This window comes from Gopherus flavomarginatus, chromosome 2 (genome assembly GCF_025201925.1).
Source record: "Gopherus flavomarginatus isolate rGopFla2 chromosome 2, rGopFla2.mat.asm, whole genome shotgun sequence".
Classification (NCBI taxonomy): Eukaryota; Metazoa; Chordata; order Testudines; family Testudinidae; genus Gopherus; species Gopherus flavomarginatus.
This window is the reverse complement of record NC_066618.1, coordinates 68194409-68216455: the sequence shown is the minus strand read 5'-3', so window position 1 is coordinate 68216455 and position 22047 is coordinate 68194409. Positions and strand designations below refer to the sequence as shown.

The following is a 22047-nucleotide window of genomic DNA, read 5'->3' as shown; positions in this document are numbered from 1 at the left end:
AGGCATCGGAAGTGCTGGTCATTAAATGGCACTGAAGTTTTGAATGAGGGGACACATTTTCAACCCCAGGGATTTTACTTCTCCCATACTGCTGTACTGGGACGACTCTAGCCTAAAGAGAGCTTATGAGCAGAGAACTATCTATATAAACTAACCCTTGGAACAATTTACCAAGGTCACGGTGGATTCTCCATCACCAGTCATTTTTAAATCAAGATCAGCTGTTTTTCTAAGACATGTTCTAGGAGTTATTTTTGGGGAATTTCTATGACCTGTGTATACAAGTGGTCAGACGAGATGATCACAGTGGTCATTTCTGGCTTTAGAATCTAACAACTAAAGTCTACTAACTAATAGTAGCACATGGTGCTGAGAAGCAGATGGACATGGCAAGGATTCTTTTTCACTGCTACAGGCAGCAAGAAGGAACTGAAGAATGGTTGGGCCTGCTCCACCCTTTATGCCCTTTGACTTGGAGGTGCAAGGACATTTAGGGCACAGGTATGGCCACCACGTGAAACTGATGGCCAAAAGCATCTGATCTCAAAAGCATGGAGTGTACAAACAGCATGAGCAGAATCCATATGAACAACTGCAAAAGAATTGATACATACCTCTCCTACATGAATGTGGGGAAGCAAATGCAAGATGGATCTTGGTGACCTCTGTTTCCATTTATCTTTAAGAAGGGATGTGAGTGTACTGCAGGAAAAGTAAGTGAGAGTGTGTCTTTTCTGTAATAATTGAGTCCTGTATGATTCCTTTTCAAGGAGTCCTCTCTTTTGCATGGATGCTGAGAAAATCAGTAAGCTCATTATCAAGCTTAAGATAAAAGTCTTCAACAAACAAATCACATGCTTATTTAAATATCTTAAATCATACTACAGTAGATTTATGAACACCTCGGGCCTCAATGCAGGTTGTTCATAACTCTGAACAAAACATTATGGTTGTTCTTTCAAAAGTTTACAACTGAACATTGACTTGATACAACTTTGAAACTTTACTATATAGCTTTCCCTTTATTTTTTTTAGTAGTTTACATTTAACAGTACTGTACTGTACTCGGTGCTTTTTTTTTTGTCTCTGCTGCTGCTTGAGTCTTCTGGTTCCAAATGAGAGGTGTGATTGACTGGTTAGTTCATAACTCTGAAGTTCTACTGTATTATGCAATTTACTTAGCACTTTGTTAGCCTCAAAATGTTTCACATAATTACAAACTATACTCATATTAGAATATACTGCTCTTTTCACTTACCACCAACACAGTTGGCAGTGGCATACAGAAGTCCTTCTAAATGGCTTTTTCCCCTTGTACAACAGAAAGTGAATGGGTAAATTTATCCAATTAAATAAAAGTAAGTTTAGGTAAGCAGAATGTAATTTAGAATTAGCCCAAGAGGTGAGACTGCTCTAGACTTTTGAAAATATTATAGGATCTTTAATACCCAGAAGTGGTCAAGACCTGTTTTACATCTCATTCAAAGAAGAGTAGTCTCAGGAAAACAGCACCCTATCAGGCTGCAGCATCTAAATAGGACTCCGGGAATTGTGCCAATATTAGTACTGTGTCAATATCACTATCTGCAAAAGCTGGGAGATGAGACCCTCACCAACTAGTGACCCAATCTGGCCTTGCTTAGCTTACAAAATTATGGTCAGAATTAATACATTACAGATTACATCTGGTCATTTTTACATATTTAGTTAATTGCAAGTTAAGTTATAGTCGTAATGAAAATAGTATTTGAATGTTTAAAAAGCTGCCTAATTAACAAAAAAAAAAGTACTACACAAATCAGTAGCAAATGAGTGAAATACAAAAATCAAATGGCTCATGTCTTTTATATAAAATACAGTTTTTTTTCCAAAAGCAGTAATGACCCAAATCAGAGTGCATTATAGGATAATTTAGGAATTGTTACTAGATACAAGAAGATTTCATGTGCGTAAAGATTTCATGTGTGTATAGTGAAATCTTGCAGTCAGTGAGGTCATAGTAAAGTCCATCTTCTGTGCATTTCAGGCACTTCTTATTCACCAAAATACATAGATTAGTTGTTTTCAGTTTTTATTTTCTGCTAAGTAGCTGTTGCTACCACCACTTTTCAAAGTAAATGCAGTCTGTAGGAACACCAAAGTTTTCTAGTAGTTTGGATATAGATTCTATCATTGGAGGTGGACCACAGATGTACCATAAAGTATCCTTAGACACATGTTTTTCTAGTTCCTTTTCAGATATTCTTCCCTCTACCAAAGAGAACACACGTAGTTAAGAACAGAAATTCATATGAAGACAGATATTTATACAGTCAAAAGGCAGTGGCTTAAAGTTTCTAACATGGAGTAGTGATTCTGGTGTTTCACGCCGGCCCTCTAAAGTTAGGAAACCACACATACACACACGCACGCATTCAAAACCACTTAGTCACCTGAAAGCTTAGATAGTGTTTAAGAAAGCAGTGTCAATTTACAGGACATTAGTTCTTCAATTGTCATTAACAGTAACACAATACTGTACAACTAAAATATCCCATATTTTGTTGAGAATAGATCTCTCTCTTTCTCTCTCTCTCTCCATGCCAAGGACACCTTAAAGGCTGTGGGTTTATCCTACTTTGTCATTACGGCTTTAAGCAAAGTAAATACAAGTGTTGAACACACAGAGGAGAGGACTGGGTATGAAGTGTAAATAAGAATTAACGGCAAGTAGAAGCAATTCAGCCATAAGTGTAACACAGAACTTGTGCAAGCATACTTGAGATGATTCAGAGGACCAAAAAGTACATACAATTAAATCATTCATGTTTTTCATGTACAAATTTTCCCAATTATCCACTGGGCTTCTACCCCATCTTGTATGATAATTTTTTTTCAGATATTATAAAACATTATGCACATCAAACCTCTCTAAAAGTATAGGCTGAACACCACTACGATCAGAACTCCCACTGAACCAATTACTTTAACATCTCTAGGCATCACCAGAGTACGTACCAGTGATATATGGCTGAAGTTCTTCACAGATTTGTGAACTCTGTTGAGTAACATGGAAACTGCATGTGATCTTTCCAGGAAATTCGTTCATCAAACCAAAGATATTATTCTGGAATGTCAAACATACTTGGTCATACCACAGAATCTATTAAATCAAAGCAGATGTGTGCACAGAACACGGCTGATTGTATTATCTGCTAAGATTCTGCACATCAAATTCTCTCTATTTAAGAATTTGATGGTTTGAGTTTAAAAAGCCAGAACTTTTTAAGGACTTCTTTATCTGGAATCTGAATATGCTACCAATTATACTGCTGATGTTTTTCTCTGTTTCTGCAACTGTTTGTAATTAAACCACACTTGCATCTTATGACTATTTCCGCTCGTTTGTGGCTTCTCTTCTTGCAGCTGTGAAGCTGTCAAAAAAGGCAAACTGGTCCCCATTTCCTCCCTCCACCTTCCAGAAACCTGATGTTTTTACTTTAAAATGAACAAGTTGTGCATTTCAGTTGTCCAGACCTTTCGGTCCAAGCCTGGAACCACCTCCCCTTGGTAATGTTACTGGCCTATTTAAAAAAAAACCCAGAACTACCTTGTCATAAACAGATAGCTAAGGGTTAATGTTCTTTTACCTGGAAAGGAGTAACCTGAAACACCTGACCAGAGGACCAATCAGGAAATAAGACTTTTTCAAATCTGGGTGGAGGGAAGTTTGTGTGGGAATTCTTTGTTTTTGTCTTCTGCCTGTACTCTCTCTCGGCTATGAGAGGATTTCTGTCTCCTGCTTTTCTAATCTTCTGTTTCCAAGTTGTAAGTACAAAGATAGGAAGACTATAGGTTTGTTTTTTTGTATTTACATGTGTGTAGTTGCTGGAATGTGTTAAATTGTATTCTTTGTGGATAAGGCTGTTTATTCATATTTCTTTTAAGCAATTGACCCTGTATTTGTCACCTTAATACAGAGAGACCATTTTTATGTATTTTTCTTTCTTTTTAAGACCTGTTGGAGTTTTTCTTTAGTGGGGAACTCCAGGGAATTGAGTCTGTGCTCACCAGGGAATTGGTGGGAGGAAGAAGTCAGGGGGAAATCTGTGTGTGTTAGATTTACTAGGCTGACTTTGCATACTCTTTGGGTGAGGGGGGAAGAGAGATTAGCTCTCGGTACTTGTTTTCCAGGACTGGATATAGGGAGGGTGGAATCCCTCTGTTTAGATTCACGGAGCTTGCTTCTGTATATCTCTCCAGGAACCCTGGGAGGGAACACCTGGAGGGGGGAAGGGAAATGGTTTATTCCCCTTTGTTGTGAGACTCAAGGAATTTGGGTCTTGGGGTCCCCAGGGAAGGTTGTTGGGGGGACCAGAGTGCCCCAAAACACTCTAATTTTTTGGGTGGTGGCAGCTTTACCAGGTCCAAGCTGGTAACTAAGCTTGGAGGTTTTCATGCTAGCCCCCATATTTTGGACGCTAAGGTCCAAATCTGGGAATAGGTTATGACATACCTACAGGATAAATTTTAATCCTATTAATACCCTGAGTAGAAACTCACTAATTCTCAATTCTGTAATCCACAAGTGTGATCATTTTCACCAAAACCCCAGTGGCCTCATGCCAATTCTCAGTGAAAATTTACTAGACCAGTGCTGTAATGAAGTTTCACAACTACGACTTCATTAGTTACTATCTAGATCAGGGGTGGGCAAACTTTTTGGCCTGTGGGCCACATCTGGGAATAGAAATTGTTTGGCGTGCCATGAATGCTTACAAAATTGGGGTTGGGGTCCAGGAGGGGGTGAGGGCTCCAGGGTTGGGCCAGAAATGAGGAGTTCAGGATGCGCAAGGGGGCTCCAGGCTGGGGTGGGGGAGTAGGCTGTGGGGGGAGGGTTCTGGGATGGGGCTGGAGATGAGGATTTTGGAGTGTAGAAGGGTGCTCTGGGCTGGGACCGAGGAGTTCGGAGGGCGGGAGGGGGAACAGGGCTGGGGCAGGGGTGCAGGAAAGGATGCAGGCTCCAGCTGGGGGTGCGGGCTCTGGGGATGCAGGAGGATGCTCCAGGCTGGAATTGAGGGGTTTGGCAGGCAGGCGAGGGGATCAAGGCTGGGGTTGAGGTGCAGGGAGAGGCTCGGGGGTGCAGGCTCTGGACAGCACTTACCTCAAGCAGCTCCTGGAAGCAGCAGTCATGTCCCCACTCCAGCTCCTACGCTTCTGGAAGCAACATGGAGAGGCCCCCGAGCCTGCTCCCCGGCTGGAGCAGCGGAGCGCGGCAAGCCCCAGACCCCACTCCCCAGCGGGAATTCCAGGGCTGGCTTAAAACAGCTGGTGGTCTGGATCTGGCCCATCGGCCATAGTTTGCCCTCCTCTGATCTAGATTCTAAGCTACTTGGGGTTTTCATAACTGTAAAAGGCATTAGCAGTGCTCTACAAAATTCATTTTAAAGAAAGTATATTATAGGATATTTGCCAGATTATTATGAAGTAAAACTGAACTATATTCTGTGATATAGTATCCTGGATTATTTTATCATTTGTTTGTTTACCCACTAGTATGAGTAATCTGTCATGGGTCTCCCAGTCAATGAGAACAAGCCTGACTCCAGTGTATATTCAGAGAGGTAACCAGAGAAGTTCTTGAACTCACTTTGAAGACTTGTTTTTAATTTTGGGGTGAACTTTAGTGCTCATGAAAGTAAGAGGACTTCAAATAGGATAAGGCCTACAGACAGACAATTCTGCAAACCACTCTGCCAATAGCCCTCGTACTGACTCATTTTTACTTCCCTGAGCATCTTCTCAACAGAAGTTGCCAATAATATGGAACGGTGCAGTGTTTTGGGGTACTTTTGAGTCAGATCTTCTCCCAAAGATTAGAGACATCAGGACCTGGCTAAGCAGGTTCCCAAGCAGATTCACAGGCTTTCCTCTTACTTGTACACATATTGCCTGGATGTTCACTCTCAAGGAGTGCAGGCCATGATTCTGCACACATCTCAGTGCCAAAACCTGGTGCAGAGAAAGGCAGTGCTTCCCCAGCATTCATGCATCAAAGGTGTTTTGTTTTTTTATTGTCTGTCTGAATCTGCCAGTTGACAACTAATGTACAAAATGGATATGGCAGCTGGACAATGAGACCCCCACTGGGGAAAAGATCTCTCTTCTCATAATGACTGGAAGATGGGAGGGGAAGAACAGTCACCTTCACATTAAAAGAAACTTGAGACAGCTATTTAAGCAGAGACTGGCAGTAATTACATTAATATGGTATAATGTATATAGTGGGTAACATACCATAGAGCTACATTTTCAAAGACCTGGGCAACAGTAACTGCCTATGAAGTTGCTGAAGAGCACGCAAAAGAATAAGTGTCAGAGCAATGATTTACTGTAACTTGACAAGGTGATAGAAAGGAAGGTCTACTTCGCAAGTAATTTTCTCTTGGGGATTAAAGGGTCCTCTGTATCCTTGCTGAAGCACTAAAGGTTTCATGGAGCTGTCTCATGATAACAAGGAGTGCCAAGCAATGATCATGTGTGCCTCATCCCGGTGTACGTATTTATCAAAGATTTTTCATACATATTCTGAACGATAAATTTCAAGAGATCATGAAGAAAGAGCATACATAATAAATCATTCAAATGTAGCAATGCAATCTCTAGTCACAGCTCATTATCACACTCTGTTCCCTTGCAGAATGCTCAAATATAAAGGCTATGCTCTCACAAAATTGCAGAAAAAAGATTTTTTTAGAAAGTATTGACACCCCCATCCCCATTAAAAATGGTATATATTTATTTATAAAACACACAGGAACATTAGTAATTGCTCTACTGAATGAAGCTATTGGTGCAAGTGTATTATTCTGCCCCCAGCAGCAAAGAACATCAGATGCTTTAGTGGAAGCAAACACCTTCTCTGCCATGCAGGATGCATCTGGCTTAATTATGCAACACTGCGTGTAGAAAGAAAATTCTTTACTGAGTCCTGCAGACAATTCACCTTTCAACTGGATGCATAAGATTTGATTAATTTTGACTTGCCTAGCACAACTGAGAAACAAGGATCATGTAATTACCCACTCCCCCCCCCAATTTATTGCTTATTGTTTGTATTACAATGAAGTCTATAGGCCCCAATGAGGGGCCCTGCAGTGTTAGACACTATACAGACCCATTGTGAGAGATGGTCTGAATCCTAAAGAACTTGTAATCTAAATAGACATGACAAACAGAGGGCTTGCTGGCAAGCATCACACCGTTTCCAGGTTTTTTTCTTACAGACACAGTAAGAAACATTACCTTTTATATCCAAATATCTTGCCTTTTAATTTCATTGTATGCAACAGGGTTTTAGTAACTAAGAAGAGGGACTCATCAGTTCTTTGCATAGTTTAATATATTAAGCCCGTAACTCCTGTCCCTGAGATACTAAACAACCTCACTATACAATCACTGGATAAAAGTAGTCCTGACATTCCTATAGCTGTTTTCCTTGACTTTGTAACTATATTATTAAAGTGCTGTGATCAAACATTCAGACATTCCATTAGATGAGGGCAAATCATTGCCAAATGTCACAACAGCTCCTGCATTATTTTACTAATTTCATATGCAAGAAATTATTTTATTCTAGTTTGGCTATGCAATGGGTAGATACCTTCAGTGACCCACATAGATTGACTTCCTTTCTCTCACTCAGGAGAATAATAGAAGTCAGAATCTACCGGCAGAGGTGAGCACTTTAGACAATATTATACTAACAGGCTTACATTTTACCTTGGATAACCTGTACATCAGCCATCTTGCTGCTCAATCCCCTAATGTGTTTAAATACATCTGAGAGTTTCCTCTACTTCAGTCTTTGCAAACCAAAATATTGTTTCACCTGGAGGTTTCACCCATTCATTGTCTACGTCCCCCAAGGCATTAATATATTAAACCAAACTCAGTAGTGACATCAGCCTCAGGCATTCAATCCATTTACTTATCTAGATTCAGAGGAGCAGATCATACTGATCAGCCATTTTTAATATCCACACAGATCTTTGCCCTTTACCTAGTGTTTATTTTCTTCAATCACTTATGACCAAAAGCCACTGATTTCTTCAAATAACCTAAGTCATTAGAGAGAGACAATTTTCCCTTATGGAAGCTGTGCTGATTTGACACTAACAGTGTTATCAGTGACCGTACATCCAAGTGCTATACTACTCAATCCTTAGACTGTCACATAAACACTGAGATGATGGCAAAGTATTATCACAAGGACTATATTATACTAAACAACCAACATAGTATTATGAGATGTACCAGCAACATGATAGTTGATCAAAACTAGGGCTGGCAAAAATTCAGAACTAACAGATTTTTCCCCCCATTTAATTTGTGTTTTCACATTTTTGAGTTAGGAAAACAGAAGCAATTAAATGTTGTTTGAAGCAAATCTATATAGGTACTTACACACCTAGCATTAGCAAATTCTGAGCACCTCATAATTGCTAATGTTTTTTATCCTTAGCACCCCCCTCTGATATAAGGAAGCATTATTCTCAGCCCTGTGCTACTATCTCTACTTCTTAATTTTGTCAAAACTCTTCAGTATAAATTTGACCAAATCCAGTTATTTGAAATTCACATAAAATTTCATGCAAAAAAAGTGACTTTTTGTGTTTTCAAATTATGCAAGAAATTCTCAGTCTCTTGGTGTTTCAGGGTGTGAAAATTATGTAACCAAATAAAAAAAAGTTACATTTTAAAAAAATGTTATAAAATTCATCTTATTTCATCCAGACATAATCAAAACATAGTAGAGATGCCAACTTTGCTCTGAGACTTTGAGATGTTTATGGAAAAAAAATTAGGCAAGTTGCTTGAACCTCTCTCTCCACCTCCCTTCCCTTCCCCTCCACCTAAAAGAAACCAGGACCTCCACCATCCCCTCCATGTCTATGGTCAAAGGCAGGCATAGGGAAGCGGAAAGCTGCCCAGGCACTTAGGGCCCTCAATTATCTTGGTCAGTCCTCGCCCTGGACCTCCTTCCCAGGATGATCCTGCCCTCTTCTCTGTAATGTTCCTTCTCTCCTTCTCTACTGTCATTGCCTCATCCCACCCCTCTGGCTTCTCCTCCCTTGCAGACTTCCTGGTAAGGGTTTAATAGAAGACAAGCTCCAGTGATTATCTGTAGGGCCACAGCACAGGTTACGTGTTGTGCTCTAACTGCCCCATGCAGACCCCCCTGGCGTGCTCTTGGTACCTACAGCACATTAACATAGGGCTTGGCTACACTCAAAACTCCAAAGTGCTGCTGCGGGAGCGCTCCCGTGGCAGCGCTTTGAAGTGCGAGTGTGGTCGCGGCGTCCGCGCTGGGAGAGAGCTCTCCCAGCGCTGCAGGTACTCCACCTCCCCGTGGGGATTAGCTTGCAGCGCTGGGAGCCGCACTCCCAGGGCTGGGGCACTGTTTACAATGACGCTTTGCAGCGCTGTAACTTGCTGTGCTCAGGGGTGTGTTTTTTCACATCCTTGAGCGAGAAAGTTGCAGCGCTGTAAAGCGCCAGTGTAGCCAAGGCCGTAGTCCAGCACGGTATACACGGGGCAGCTAGAGCAAAACACACAGCCTGTGGTTTGGTCAGTTAATTCAGCAGGGCCCCAACCCATTCTAAACCATCATGGCTTGCCTCCTACTGATCCTTACAGTAGCCACAATGTTATTTGCTATATTCGTAGGACCTGAGTGGTTGTTAGTGACACAGGCATATGTTTTTTATTATACATATATGTGTGCACTTGCAAAAATGATAGATTTAAGCCTGGAATAGTAATTTTGTAATTACTTTTTTGAAAAATCAAGAGAATACTGAAAATAAGGGAGGGTTGGCATGTCTGACATAGCAGGTCAACAATGGTACTGTAAAAAAAATACAGGGTACATCAGTAAGGCAGAGCATAGAGATAAAAATACACTATACTTCTATGAAAAATTTTCTTTCCACTGGTTGAAATAGTATTATTTTTAATGTATCAATAGCAATGAGCAGATTGTTAATGAGAACTTTTCACCATTAGGTCACTAAATCCAGCCCAGTTCTGTAATGAACAAGTCATGACGATATGACAGCTGTTTAATGGCCTATGTATAATTTACTCCAGTTCCAAGACCCCGCTGGGGAGTGGTGTCAGGGGCTTGCCCTGCTCCGGCACTCCGGCCAGGGAGCGGGGTCAGGGGCTTGCCACTTGGCTCCCAGAAGCAGTGGCATATCCCCCCTCCAGCTCCTACATGTAGGGGTAGCCAGGGGGCTCTCCGCATGTTGCCCCTGCCCCAAACGTCACCCCCCACAGCTCCCATTGGCCAGAAACTGTGGCCAATGGAAGCTTCAGGGATGGCACCTGTGGACGGGGCAGTGCACAGAGCCACCTGGCCGATGCTGCGCCTCCATGTAGGAGCTGTAGGAGGGCATGCCACTGCTTCTGGGAGCTGTGTGCGTGGGGGGGTGGCGCCTGCGGACGGTGCAGCAGGCAGAGCCACCTGGTTGTGCATCCGCGTAGGAGCTGGAGGGGGGACATGATGCTGCTTCCGGGAGCTGCTTGAGATAAGTGTTGCCCGGAGCCTGCCTGCACCCGAGGCCCCCCCACCCCGGTGGCCCCAACCTTCTACCCCAACCCTGATCCCCCTTCCATCCTCCAAACCCTCAGTCCCAGCCTGGAGCACTCTCCTGCACCCTCAACCCCTCATTCCCAGCCCCACCCCAAAGCCTGCATCTCTTCTCACCCCAACCCCCTGCCCAAGCCCACAGCCCCGTCCCACACCCTGAACTCCTCATTTCTGGCCCCACCCCAGAGCCCACCCCCCCAGCTGGAGCCCTCACCCCCTCCTGCACTCCACCCCCAAATTTGTGAGCATTCATGGCCCGCCATACAATTTTTACACCCAGATGTAGCCAAAGGAGACCAAATAACCCTTTAATCTCTGGACCAGGATTCTGATACACATTAGTGGGATACTGTTGGCAAACTTGCACTGCCACTTCACACAGGATATCTGTACCTCTTCTGCATGCTGAAAAATAACGTTGCATAACACGTTGCTGTTCTGTGGGAAAAGGACGTCAATCTGCAGGGCTATCAATCCAACAACAGTCATTAGCACTACATTCACCAAATCTTTTGAAACAATACCAATAAATATGTTCAGCCATTCAATGTGCACAGACACACTCAACAGGGTGTAATACTTCAACATTCAGTTACAGTTTACATGGAGCAAAAATTTTTTGAAGCAACAATTTTGATCAGTTTGATAAATTCTTATTGTACAAGCCAGGAATGTGAATAACAATCTGAAAAAAGTTGAATCCTAGCTTCTCTGAAATTCCATCCGTATAACTATACAATTTGTTTTCAAGAGTGGTCACGAGTTTCATATACTCAGCTTAAAATACCAAAGATCTGATTATCAGGGATGATGATCAGAACCCACACCTCCAACTAAAGTCAAGGAGTGCTCTTGAAAAGAATGAAAAATCAGTATCTTAAGAAGAGTACTCAGAGGCATCAAAAATAAGATGCAACTTTTGAAAAATTGGCTAATTGTCTTTGAGGAGGTAATTTGTCTAGATCTGTACAAGAATCATAGCTTTTTGACTAGAAATTTGGAAGGCTTATTTTGGAAATGTTTGTGCTTTAACTGCAACTGTGGTTAATGCCACAAGACTATATTAGTTTAGAAGTTCCCCTGCATGTACTGATGCTGCTTCCTGACTATGTAATCTTTGCATTTGTGGGCATCTTGAAGATGCATGAACATGTATGGGCCTGTGTGTAATTTTAGCAAGAATTTTTCAGAAGACATTTTCCATTAGAACTGATTTTACAGATCAACTTGACAACCTGTGACTAACTTTCAATTGTCTCTTTGGCAACCATTAAACGGGATCATAAGGTCAGATGTTCCCAAACAGAAAGCAAATCAGAGGTATTTAAGTTAAGCAATAAAGGGGAAAGGCACAAAATTTACACTGATTCTGCACCACAGAAGTCAATGGGAGCAGGAAAAAAGGTATATAAGCTTCTTGAGGCAGGGACAGGCTTTTTGTTCTGTTTTTGTAGAGCAATTGGAACAAGAGGGGCCTGGTCTCCAAGCAGCACTTCTCCTCACTACATTGATACAAACCAACTGAACAATAAGCCTTCTGAAAAGAATAATTCAAGAAAGCTACTTTCCTTCTACCTACCTTAAATAAGAGTTCATTTGTGTTTTTTGCACTATAGTACAGCTTCACTGTTCCCATTTTATACCCATTTTTTTCACTCTCTTGATTTCTATGAAAATCTGCTACATGTAGCAGTATGGAAAACAATGGGTTGATTCCTACTCCCCCTGCTATCAGCACAAGGTTTACAGGGGAGTCAGCAGGTTGAGGATCAAAGAAGAAATTGCCTCCCACTCGCAGAGCCACTTCTGAGTCAAGAGAGCACTAGGGGCAGAAAAAAAAGATAATATTTTAAGTTTTACTAAAAGCAAAGGACAAAATACAAGTCCTCATACATCACTAAGTCATAAGATAAGCTGGGCTTCAGAATAAGATCATCATTGTTAGTTTTTACATATTTTACCCATGAAGGAAAGCTCAAGTATTTTAAAAACACACACTCAGAATTAACCCAGTTATCTGAAGTCAGTTGGTTGAGTGCCCTGAAGGGGCCTATTTTTTGCCCTCAGGTCAAGGCACGGCCCTGATAAAGGACTGATGACATTCCCCGATGAGGGCTGATGCAGGATATTTCACAGTAAGGAGTGATTCATGTTAGGATTTTTACACAATGAAAATGTGTGTTGTAGTGAAAACCTAAGGTTAAAGTCTGAAATTCCCATTAAGTCCAGGACCCTTATTCTCAGAAAGGCTCTGCTAAGGGGAAAGGAGCCCAGGCCATGGGAAGAAGTCATGCTGCACTTGTGTGGACCTAAAAAGGGCTGTCTTCCCCACTGCCACTCCAAAAAAGGAGAGAACCCCCTTAAAGAAATGTCTCTTACACTGATATTTCTATCTGCTTTATTAAACAACTACAAAAACCACAGGGTAAAAATGTTACCCTTTCCCCCTCAAAATCAAAATTCCAGTCGTATACAAACAGAGGTAGTTTCCGAGAGCAACTCTGCAAAGAAAGTCGAATACATGGAAAAGTGAAAGTGCCCTGAGTATATCACACTGGGGTAATGTCCTCTTGGAATATGAGGAAGCTTTTTCAATTCCAGACTGACACCCTTGCATGAAGGGGGAAATTGAGATAGAGAAATTAAGCAAGTTTTCCAAGGTCACAAGTTAGTAGCAGAACCAGGACTAGAAGACAGAACTCCTGATCAGAATCATATGTTTTTACTCTAGACCACATAAATGGGGAAGAACAAATAGGAAAGAGGGACAAACAGAAAAAGGAGGAGGGGTAAAAATACAAGAACAGGGGGGAAAAAATCCACCAGGAACAGCAATTCATCAGTCACAGACAAGAAGCGCTGCCTCCAGAAAGTCTCTTCTATTATCAGGACATAGCAATTGAAGCAGACGAGGCCAAATCACTTCATGTTAAGGTGAGAAAAAACAAAAAAGAAAATGTTGAGACAGGAGGCTAGAAGACTGACCCTTATTTGTCATTTTGGTGGGATACTACTACTACAAACCATTTATGAAGTGAACCTGAAGATTAAGCTAGACACTTGTCAGGCTCCAGCAGACCGAGAAATTACTGTCTTGAGTGCTTTACAAAACAGTAAGTACAGCAAAATCAAAAAGGCAAATCTTGGGCTTAGAGTTAAGTGACATTGTCTCAACCAGGTCTACCATGAAGAGTGGATTTCCATCAGTGACAGGCATATATTTGGTAAAGGTCCAAGCCCCAAAAGACTACCTGTACCAAGATGGGGAAAGAAGATCATTTGAAGCAGTGTGTTACACACAACTAGGATTGTAAGGAAGCAGGAGGCCCATGAACTAACTACCATCATCACCCTAAAACCAAAAAAGTTTCTTTCCTTGCTAATTGCATTGTGTAATATGGACAAATGAGTGAGTTCCAGTCAAGTGGTATTAGGCAATCTGTATGCCTTGTTTTTGAGCCCAGTTCCTCCTCCTTTTCCCAGCACACTGGCAAGCTCTTTCCATTTTTCCATGCCTCACAGAGGCACCTTCTTTCTTCCAGGCCTCAGAAGAGGTCAAGGAGTACCTGGAATAGGGGTAGACAGACTTTCTCCCAGTAAATAAAACAGGAAGAGACAAAAGTGCCCGCCCCTGTCCACTTTGTATCCCTCACCATCTTGGCCTCTTGTAGAATGAGCACAGTCAGGCCTCAGGGTGGGGAGGGGGACGGGGCTCTGAGTTAGGCAACTGTTTTTTACACCAGCAGCCCCCTGTGCAGTTCAGGGACCAATGCAATAACCTGACTGACAGCTGAGAAAGACACACCTATGCAGCCATACTAATGGAAAACATATTAGAGAAGAAGCTTATTATTAAGAGTCACCGTGTTAGTGAAGACTATTAATTCTGGGGTGATTCGGTGGGGAAGCATCACCCTGTAGCATAGAACTAGCATATTCTACTAAAATTGCAAGCATTGCATTGCAATGGCATAGCCTGAGAGAAAAAGATGGATTCAACAGCAAAAAAAACTACGCTACAACTTTATCCACAGAAGTGTGTCGTCTTGAAGTTGTTAAGATTATAAAGTGTACTGGAAACACGGAGGATGAAATATACTATTATAAATAAGGTATTAAAGGTTAATTATGAAAAAATCAATTTGAAAAAATCAGGTGCAATAAGTAAATATGACAAATAATATTTAGCATTTCTAAAGCTTCCTTTAGAATCTGGAATCTCAATATGCATTACAAATTAAATTTAATCAATTAAGTCTCATAGCTTCCCTACCAAATAAGTGTCATAGGATTCAATGAGGTTATTACATTTTTTCCTTCTCCTTTCCTCATTACAGAAATAAACCACTTGCTTAATGGAAAACACAGTTCATATTCTGAGGATTCTTCTGCAGCACCAGCTTTTGAACTAGTTTACAGGTGAACTGAGTATTTTCCTGTGAATTCACCTAGAAAATTCAATAGTGGTGTTAAGGACAGATAACAGCTTCAGAGATGCTGCAGAGATGGAAGATTAGTTAGGCTTTCAGTAGGATTACTGAGCAACACCAAAGAAATAGGAAATGTCCCTGTGTACTCTCATTAAAGGTGTAGCCAATGACATTGGTCCTACATTTTCTACACAGCCTTTCAAAACAAGTCATTTCATTTAAAGTCCAGTGATGCATGAAACTAACCTGATTTAACAGCAGCAGAAGTGTAGTGCAAGGTCACATGGTGACTGCTGGGTTAGGATCAACCTGGGGATTCTCACTGTTTGATTTTTACTGTGACTCTTCTGGTCAATAAACAGAGCAGCAATGGCTGTAACCTTGGAAGAATCTGTTAGCCTAGACCTTGCAGCCACACTTAGAGAACTATGGACAATAGGCATAGGATAGTAAGTAGGAAGGATGATATCTGAACAGACAGCGTGGAAGGAAATCTTGTGACCATAATTAAACTGTGGTAAATAGGAGAATGTATGATAAAAATGCTCCAAGTCCTCAAGTAGTACCCATCACAAAACAGCAGGGGGGGGAAGAATCAGACTACTCTTAGCATGACCAAAAAAAAGGCCTTAAATTGTCTCAAAGTGTAATCCAGAGTATTGGGATGTTGTCATCTCTGAAGTATTGTGTTGGTTTACTGATTATGTTTTACTGACATAAGGGTCCCTTTTATAACATGATTTTTGTCTGTCAACCATATGTAACTGTATAAACATTTAAACTTACTAACTATGACCTTTCAGTTAGACATGATTGCTGGAAAGTTCCACAAATACAGGATGTTAGATATGGCTAAGTAATATAACAAGAGCTGTATCTAAGATTCAGAAGAGAGGCACCAACAAGTTAGAAGATCACAACTTTAGACTCAGGTTACCACATGCATATTATGTTATTTCACGGCCTGTTACAAAGCAGATTATTTTATTTAAGATAAATGTTAAGGTCAATTAAATGAGATGTTTAGAAATTGTGTATTAATAAGGGCCCATATCCTACTCAATGAAGTCAATGAGAGTTTTGTTACTGACTTCAATGGGACAGAATCAAGTTCTAGGTGAAAAATGACTTGTTCAGTGTGTAATCATCTGCAGGTATCATTTACCTGAGTGTGAATCCAGTGAGCAGGAGGATGTACAGTATGTTTTACTGCCAGTTCCAATACTCCATCTTGTTCCAGTAGACCAGGGCTGGAACATATTGAGAACCCACCAACTATGGCAACTTCAGGAATAAAGAAATCTACCCTAAGAAATAGTTAAATAAAAGAAACTTTAAAAACAAGGCAAGAGAACGTTCACCAACGTTCCTCCAATTCAAAATGGCTGGCTTGATCTCAGCTACTCAAAACATGTGCATTTTGATTTCTATAAGGTTCAGAACCCAACAGAGAGAGTACACTAGCAGTTTTTGTATTTGTATATTTTGATAACAAAATAACTGAACAAAACTTTTTTACAAAGTTGAGTAACCACTTTTTACTACTAGCTTAACAATAAGAAGCATTTGGCATTCGAACACACAGCTTGAGTAATGCTATCAAATCAGAATTCTTTTCACTTACGACTGTAAAGGGGCAGGATTATTTCTTTTTCTTTCCAGATTGCCAAAAAGTAAAACACATCTGTATTATACTGGCAAATTTCTAGGTTGTTCTTGAGGCTTAAGTGCAATGTATAAAAAGGGGTACTACTATCTTACATTATTAGTCATTTATTTAAGTCTAGCTATGTATTTAAAAAGTCAATATGGTCCAGACTCCATTCCCACCGTTTTCAGCATCACAGATACTCCCTTTGATTTTCAAACTATTGTACCTTACTGGGAAAGGGATTGGAAAACAGATTTTAATTACATATACATGCACTCTTCTGAGAGTAAGAAATATGACTGTTAAAAAATTCTTTACATACCTATTTATTTTTATATGACAAAAAATGAATGCCATTAAAAGAAGTGATACTGCTTTACATGCTAAACTGCAGCACCCTCTAGTGACATACAACATTTTGATAATGTACAAGAAGCATTTTTATAATGTGTGTTGGTCTAAACTAAATTTAGAACACACACCTAAGAACTTAAGGTTCAGAAAATAACATGTTGTAAAAGGCTAGGTATATCAGTGGCTGGCAAGTTACAAGATAAGCCTTTGCCATCGGATCACGTGCACGTGGATCATTCCCAAATGATGCTAGTAAAGCTACAGAACAACAATATATCAAAAAATATAAGAAGCCTACTAAAAATATTTGGAGTCTTAGTAAATGTGCTTCACATCATATTGCAAAATATGGTCATGTTACTTTCAGAGCAGCTAAAAGTCAAATTCAATGCTCAACATTAAAATTCTTCCATTTTCATCCAGCTGCACTCACAAATGAAAGAGACAGATACCTCATAGTTCAGTTTAAATAACTTCAGAAAGCTAGGGGTAATTTTCAGAAGTGATGGGCATCAATCAAGGTCAGTGGGAGTTGCAGTGTTCCATCATCTCTGAAAATCAGGTTTTAACTCGGAATCTTCTATTGGTGCTTTTCAAACTCCTAAAGAGAGCTGCCTTAATATTTAAGCAGTCAAGAATATTCTCACTTCTCTGCTGCAAATATCAAAATTCTGACTTTTTTATAAATTTTATGTTAAGGTCAGTTGGGCTGCTCTCTTTGTGAACTGAGCACTGTGGTAAAGACGGCTAAATATGGGAGAATGACCAGTTAGTCAATTAAGGCCTGAGATGACACCCTGCACAAAATGCTGTAAAGTAAATATTCAGTTCTGATCAAAATTATGTGTCAGCTTCTTTAATAGCCCCAGATAATGCACAATGAGTCATTAAGTTAGCTAGTTAAATGAGGATGGTAGAAGGAGTGTGGTTTAGCTTCTATTACATGGATGTTTTTGAGCAGTGTTTTCAACTGATGGGTTATGATCCCTAAGATTATGAATGGCAGCTGGGTAAGGCTAGGGGGCAAGGCACTGGCAATGTTATTATCTAAAGCACAGACAATCTTTCTCCTCCACTCCCAGCACACCCTTACGCTTCAGAGAGAGGTATTCTCCATCAATCTCTCAAAAACACACACAAGTTACATAGGCTTATCATTAACACATTTTTTACTCTTTTATAGTAAATGTAAGGAGGTCGTGACACTTTTGGGTTGCCAACCTGAAAAGGCTGAGAAACATTGTTTTACAGGACAGGAGGCCTGAGGAGACTGCCTAATCTAGAGAAATTAAGGGCCTGACTTTCAGATATCCTCAGTGCCTGCTGCTCCCATTGCCTTCAAATGGAGCTGTGGGTACTCAGCACCTTTGGTGAACAGGCTCTAAGTAATTAGACTGGGAAGTTGAGTAAAGGTGATCCAATTCTGTGCTGCAATACTTACTGTACCAAAGAACACCTCAACTGAGGATACTAAAGCTCTGTACCGCCCTCTATAGGAAAAGAATAAACTGGAATGCTCAGACTAGAATGGAGGGCGCTTAAAACCACAAATCACTGTCCACTGTCATGCCAAAGTAAGTATGCTGGTTATGGACAGGGGAAATTACTAGTTTCTTAAAACCCTGTTTGAGATCACACCAAATTCAAACAAAAATTATTAAAAAGCATGAATTTTAAGTAAAGATTTTACGCAAGTGTGTATCTTTTTTTAAAAGTACATAATTTTTTAAACTTAGCTCACTACGGACAGCAGAAGTTTTAATGGGCTGTAATTAATATCTTGAACTGACTTTTGCTTCTGAAGGCTTGCATTACTTTAACAGGGTGTGAGATGACATGGGAGGACTTCCAAAGTAATACACTACTGGTGACGGTTTAAGTGGAGTAATTCTAGAAAAATATATATATCCAACAAGGGGAAGCCAAGATAAGGGAAGATGCTGCCTTTAAAAAGAGGAAAGAGAATTTGTAAACTTATAGGTATGTCTCAGTCACATATCCTCCTTTGTCTGTTAAAGTTTTTAAAGCCAAAGATTCAGAAAAGAGATAAATATCCAACAGTTGCTGGAATAAGTTAGAAGTATTAAGATGAGCTTAAAGTTACTGGTCCTTTGTCCTTCAGCCCTTCATGATACTTAGAAACAAACATATGCATGGACAATCTATCACATTCAAAAATTCCTTATTACAGCAACAAATCTCTTCTTGTTCATTTTAATTATTTTTTGTAACTCGATAGACAACAAATCAACTTCTTTTGCTTATGTAAACCAAGATTATGTAAGCTCCATTTTCTGTGTTAATACTGTGAAGACAAACTTTAGCTCTGGCATCTCACTGACATGTTAGGCTTTTCTATTCAGGAAATTGTTGATTCTTGGCATTATTCCTCAGAAAACACGACCACAGTTTATAGCTTCCAGTACAGAGAAGTTGCCATGCCAAAAAACAGCCTCAGAGTACTTTCAAGGAAAAAGAATATGAAAAGAGTAATTATAATTAAACCTTTCATTTTTCAGAGTGATAACTGCTAAAACATTTTTGATGGGTAAATGTGTTTTTCAAAGGACTGGCAAGCAAGAATTTAATATGCGTCACTCCACACGTGCAAAAACTGCAACAAAATGCTCCACAAACAAAAATTACTGCAATTAACATCTTGTTTTTCTGGTTCTAAATTTAAGAGTCTGGATATTAAGACTACACTGGTAACACATGCTGTTAACACCCTAGCAGTTAAACTTTGATTCCAGCAAAAGCAGTTTCCAGCTGGATTAAGCCAACAGGAAGCTTAAAAAAAGAAAAAAGTTAAAGGACCACTGAGAGCTGTTTGCAGTGTTGGTCCCAGGATATCAGAGAGACAAGGTGGGTGAGGTAATATCTTTTATTGAACCAATTTCTGTTGGTGACAGAGAGAAGTTTTCAAGCTTACACACAGCTCTTCTTCAGACCTGGGACATGAAGAACTCTTGTAAGCCTGAAAGCTTCTCTCTGTCAACAATAGAAGTTGACCCAATAAAAGATATTACCTCATCCATCTTGTCTCTTACTGTCAAGAGTGAGAGGTCCAGATTATAATTTATCCTACAAAATACTATTTGAATTGAAACATAGAATTCCTCCTGATCCTGAAAAATTCTAACACTCCTAAAACTGTAACATTGTTTAAATAGCAATTGTGACCCAGGGACCGCTTGGTGCCAACTGTCAGAGGGCACAGAGGGTGCATAGGTTTTTACAGGTATCTGTCAGATGTATGCATAATAGTTCACTGAAGGGTGGCATTTGACGTCCCTACTGAGAGTAGGTAGCCTACTGGTCATCATACTCACTGTGAAATGTACACAAAGATAATATTTAAGGAGTTATATATCTATACCAAAAATTATGTTCTTGAGGTCTTGAATTAAGGCAGGTGACAACTCAGAAATGTTCCATTCAGGCAGGAGATAGGTGTATGTTATGTCCTTGTCTGGTCATCTGTGTATTGTACACTTCACAATGGATGCCTATTTGCCTACTGAGTCACAGGCTAAGAGATTGCAAAATCTAGGAGAGAGGGAATTCCCAGTAGGAAACAAACACCTAGGTGAGCGGGTGCTCTGGTTTATGAATAAATACAAAGGATTGGTCTGTTATACATTGGGATGCAAGGACACCCCCAAGTCCTTCACCGAGAAGGCAAGCTGACAGCATGCTTGTCTCATAAAAGGAGGATCTCAGCCAGCCTAGCTATAAATCGCTGCAAGGATTTTTGGGTGAGCAAAACTTATTTAGACACGAGAATATCTTGTTAATTATGTTTAGAGTCTAGCATGCATGTTATGGTTTTATTTTATATGTAATCATTTTTGTTTCCAATACTTCTATTTGTTATTACTTTGAATCTCCTTGCTTTGTTAAAGAAACTTATTCCTGATTTCACCATAAATATATCTAAGAGATCCATGTTCAGCAGAGGAGGTGGAATTGGTAAACTGGGGTGTACTGTTTCTTTGGAAGAAGCAAATCCGTGAACACTGCAAGCATCCAGCGAAAGAGGGGCTGGGCACTCCAGTGAGATGATTAGAGGGCTAGAGGATTGGGGTGTGCCAATGGCTACCTGTAGAGTAACTATGGGACTTGCAAGGCTTAGAGGGGAATACTTGCATTGCTCATGGCCAGTGGAATTGGGGAGCTGACTCCTAAAAGGCACAGACAAGGATTCTTCATGCTAAAGATAGATAGAAGCAAAGAACCTTAATGACCTGGGTATCCCGGGGAAGTGTCATAACAGTTAATCCACAGAAAGGGCTAAGCAGTGAATTGGGTTTGTTTTCAAGTATACACCTACCCAAACTAACCCAGCAGATCTAATTTTAGGGGGACAAATGTCAACATCACTTTTGGGGATTATTTAATGGTAAAACTGTACAACCAAATTAAAATTAACTTTCAAATTTGCAGCACTCAGTCTCTGCTCCACTGTGCAGCTAGCTATCAGAGTAATAGAATACAAGTAGTGTGTAAAGATATTAATATAGCAATAAGTTAATGGATATAAACCAGAAGTCATCACTGAAGGAAGCAAAATGAAAACTGTCAAATTTTAATTTTTTTTCTATTTGTATGAATATGGATATATTTAATAAAGCATAGCTCACAATTACGAGGTTGAATTTATCAGCTGTTTTATACAGCATTTATGACTAAAATAGTATGTTATATAAATATAATGGAGAAGAATTAACCCAGTATCTTCCTTTAACATTTCATCATCCTGGGCTTTCTGTAAGCAATTTCACCCCACAAAAATCTGAGAGAAATCTTACCACTGTCCTGCTTTAAAAGTAAAATCCTTATTTGTGACAGCCAAGCGAAGTCTTTTAACTGTTTCAGATTCATTGGTGATGCCACACACTTTTGCTGGAGAAATAACCTAGAGAAAGGAGAATGCATCATTATAGTACAGTAGTGTCATTTTCAGCAAATGTGCTTGA

At 40.2% G+C, this 22047-nt stretch overlaps 1 protein-coding gene across 10 annotated transcripts in view; it reads right to left on the bottom strand.

Annotated features, from left to right (window-relative positions):
- Nucleotides 1-994: 994 nt before the first annotated feature.
- Nucleotides 995-22047, bottom strand: part of OXNAD1 (oxidoreductase NAD binding domain containing 1) — a 35688-nt gene continuing 14635 nt past the window's right edge. For 8 of the 10 annotated variants that reach the window (XM_050938509.1, XM_050938505.1, XM_050938504.1 and 5 more), the window contains 5 exons: nucleotides 21880-21986; nucleotides 16229-16370; nucleotides 12213-12455; nucleotides 2998-3106; nucleotides 995-2250 (listed from right to left, as the gene is read on the bottom strand). In XM_050938509.1, coding sequence (XP_050794466.1) covers nucleotides 2096-2250; nucleotides 2998-3106; nucleotides 12213-12455; nucleotides 16229-16370; nucleotides 21880-21986 — 756 coding nt within the window. In that variant the 3' untranslated portion in view covers nucleotides 995-2095. Of the gene's footprint in view, nucleotides 2251-2997; nucleotides 3107-10840; nucleotides 11072-12212; nucleotides 12456-16228; nucleotides 16371-21879; nucleotides 21987-22047 lie in introns of those variants that run through there. The other 2 variants (XM_050938511.1, XM_050938512.1) reach the window with 2 other exon arrangements.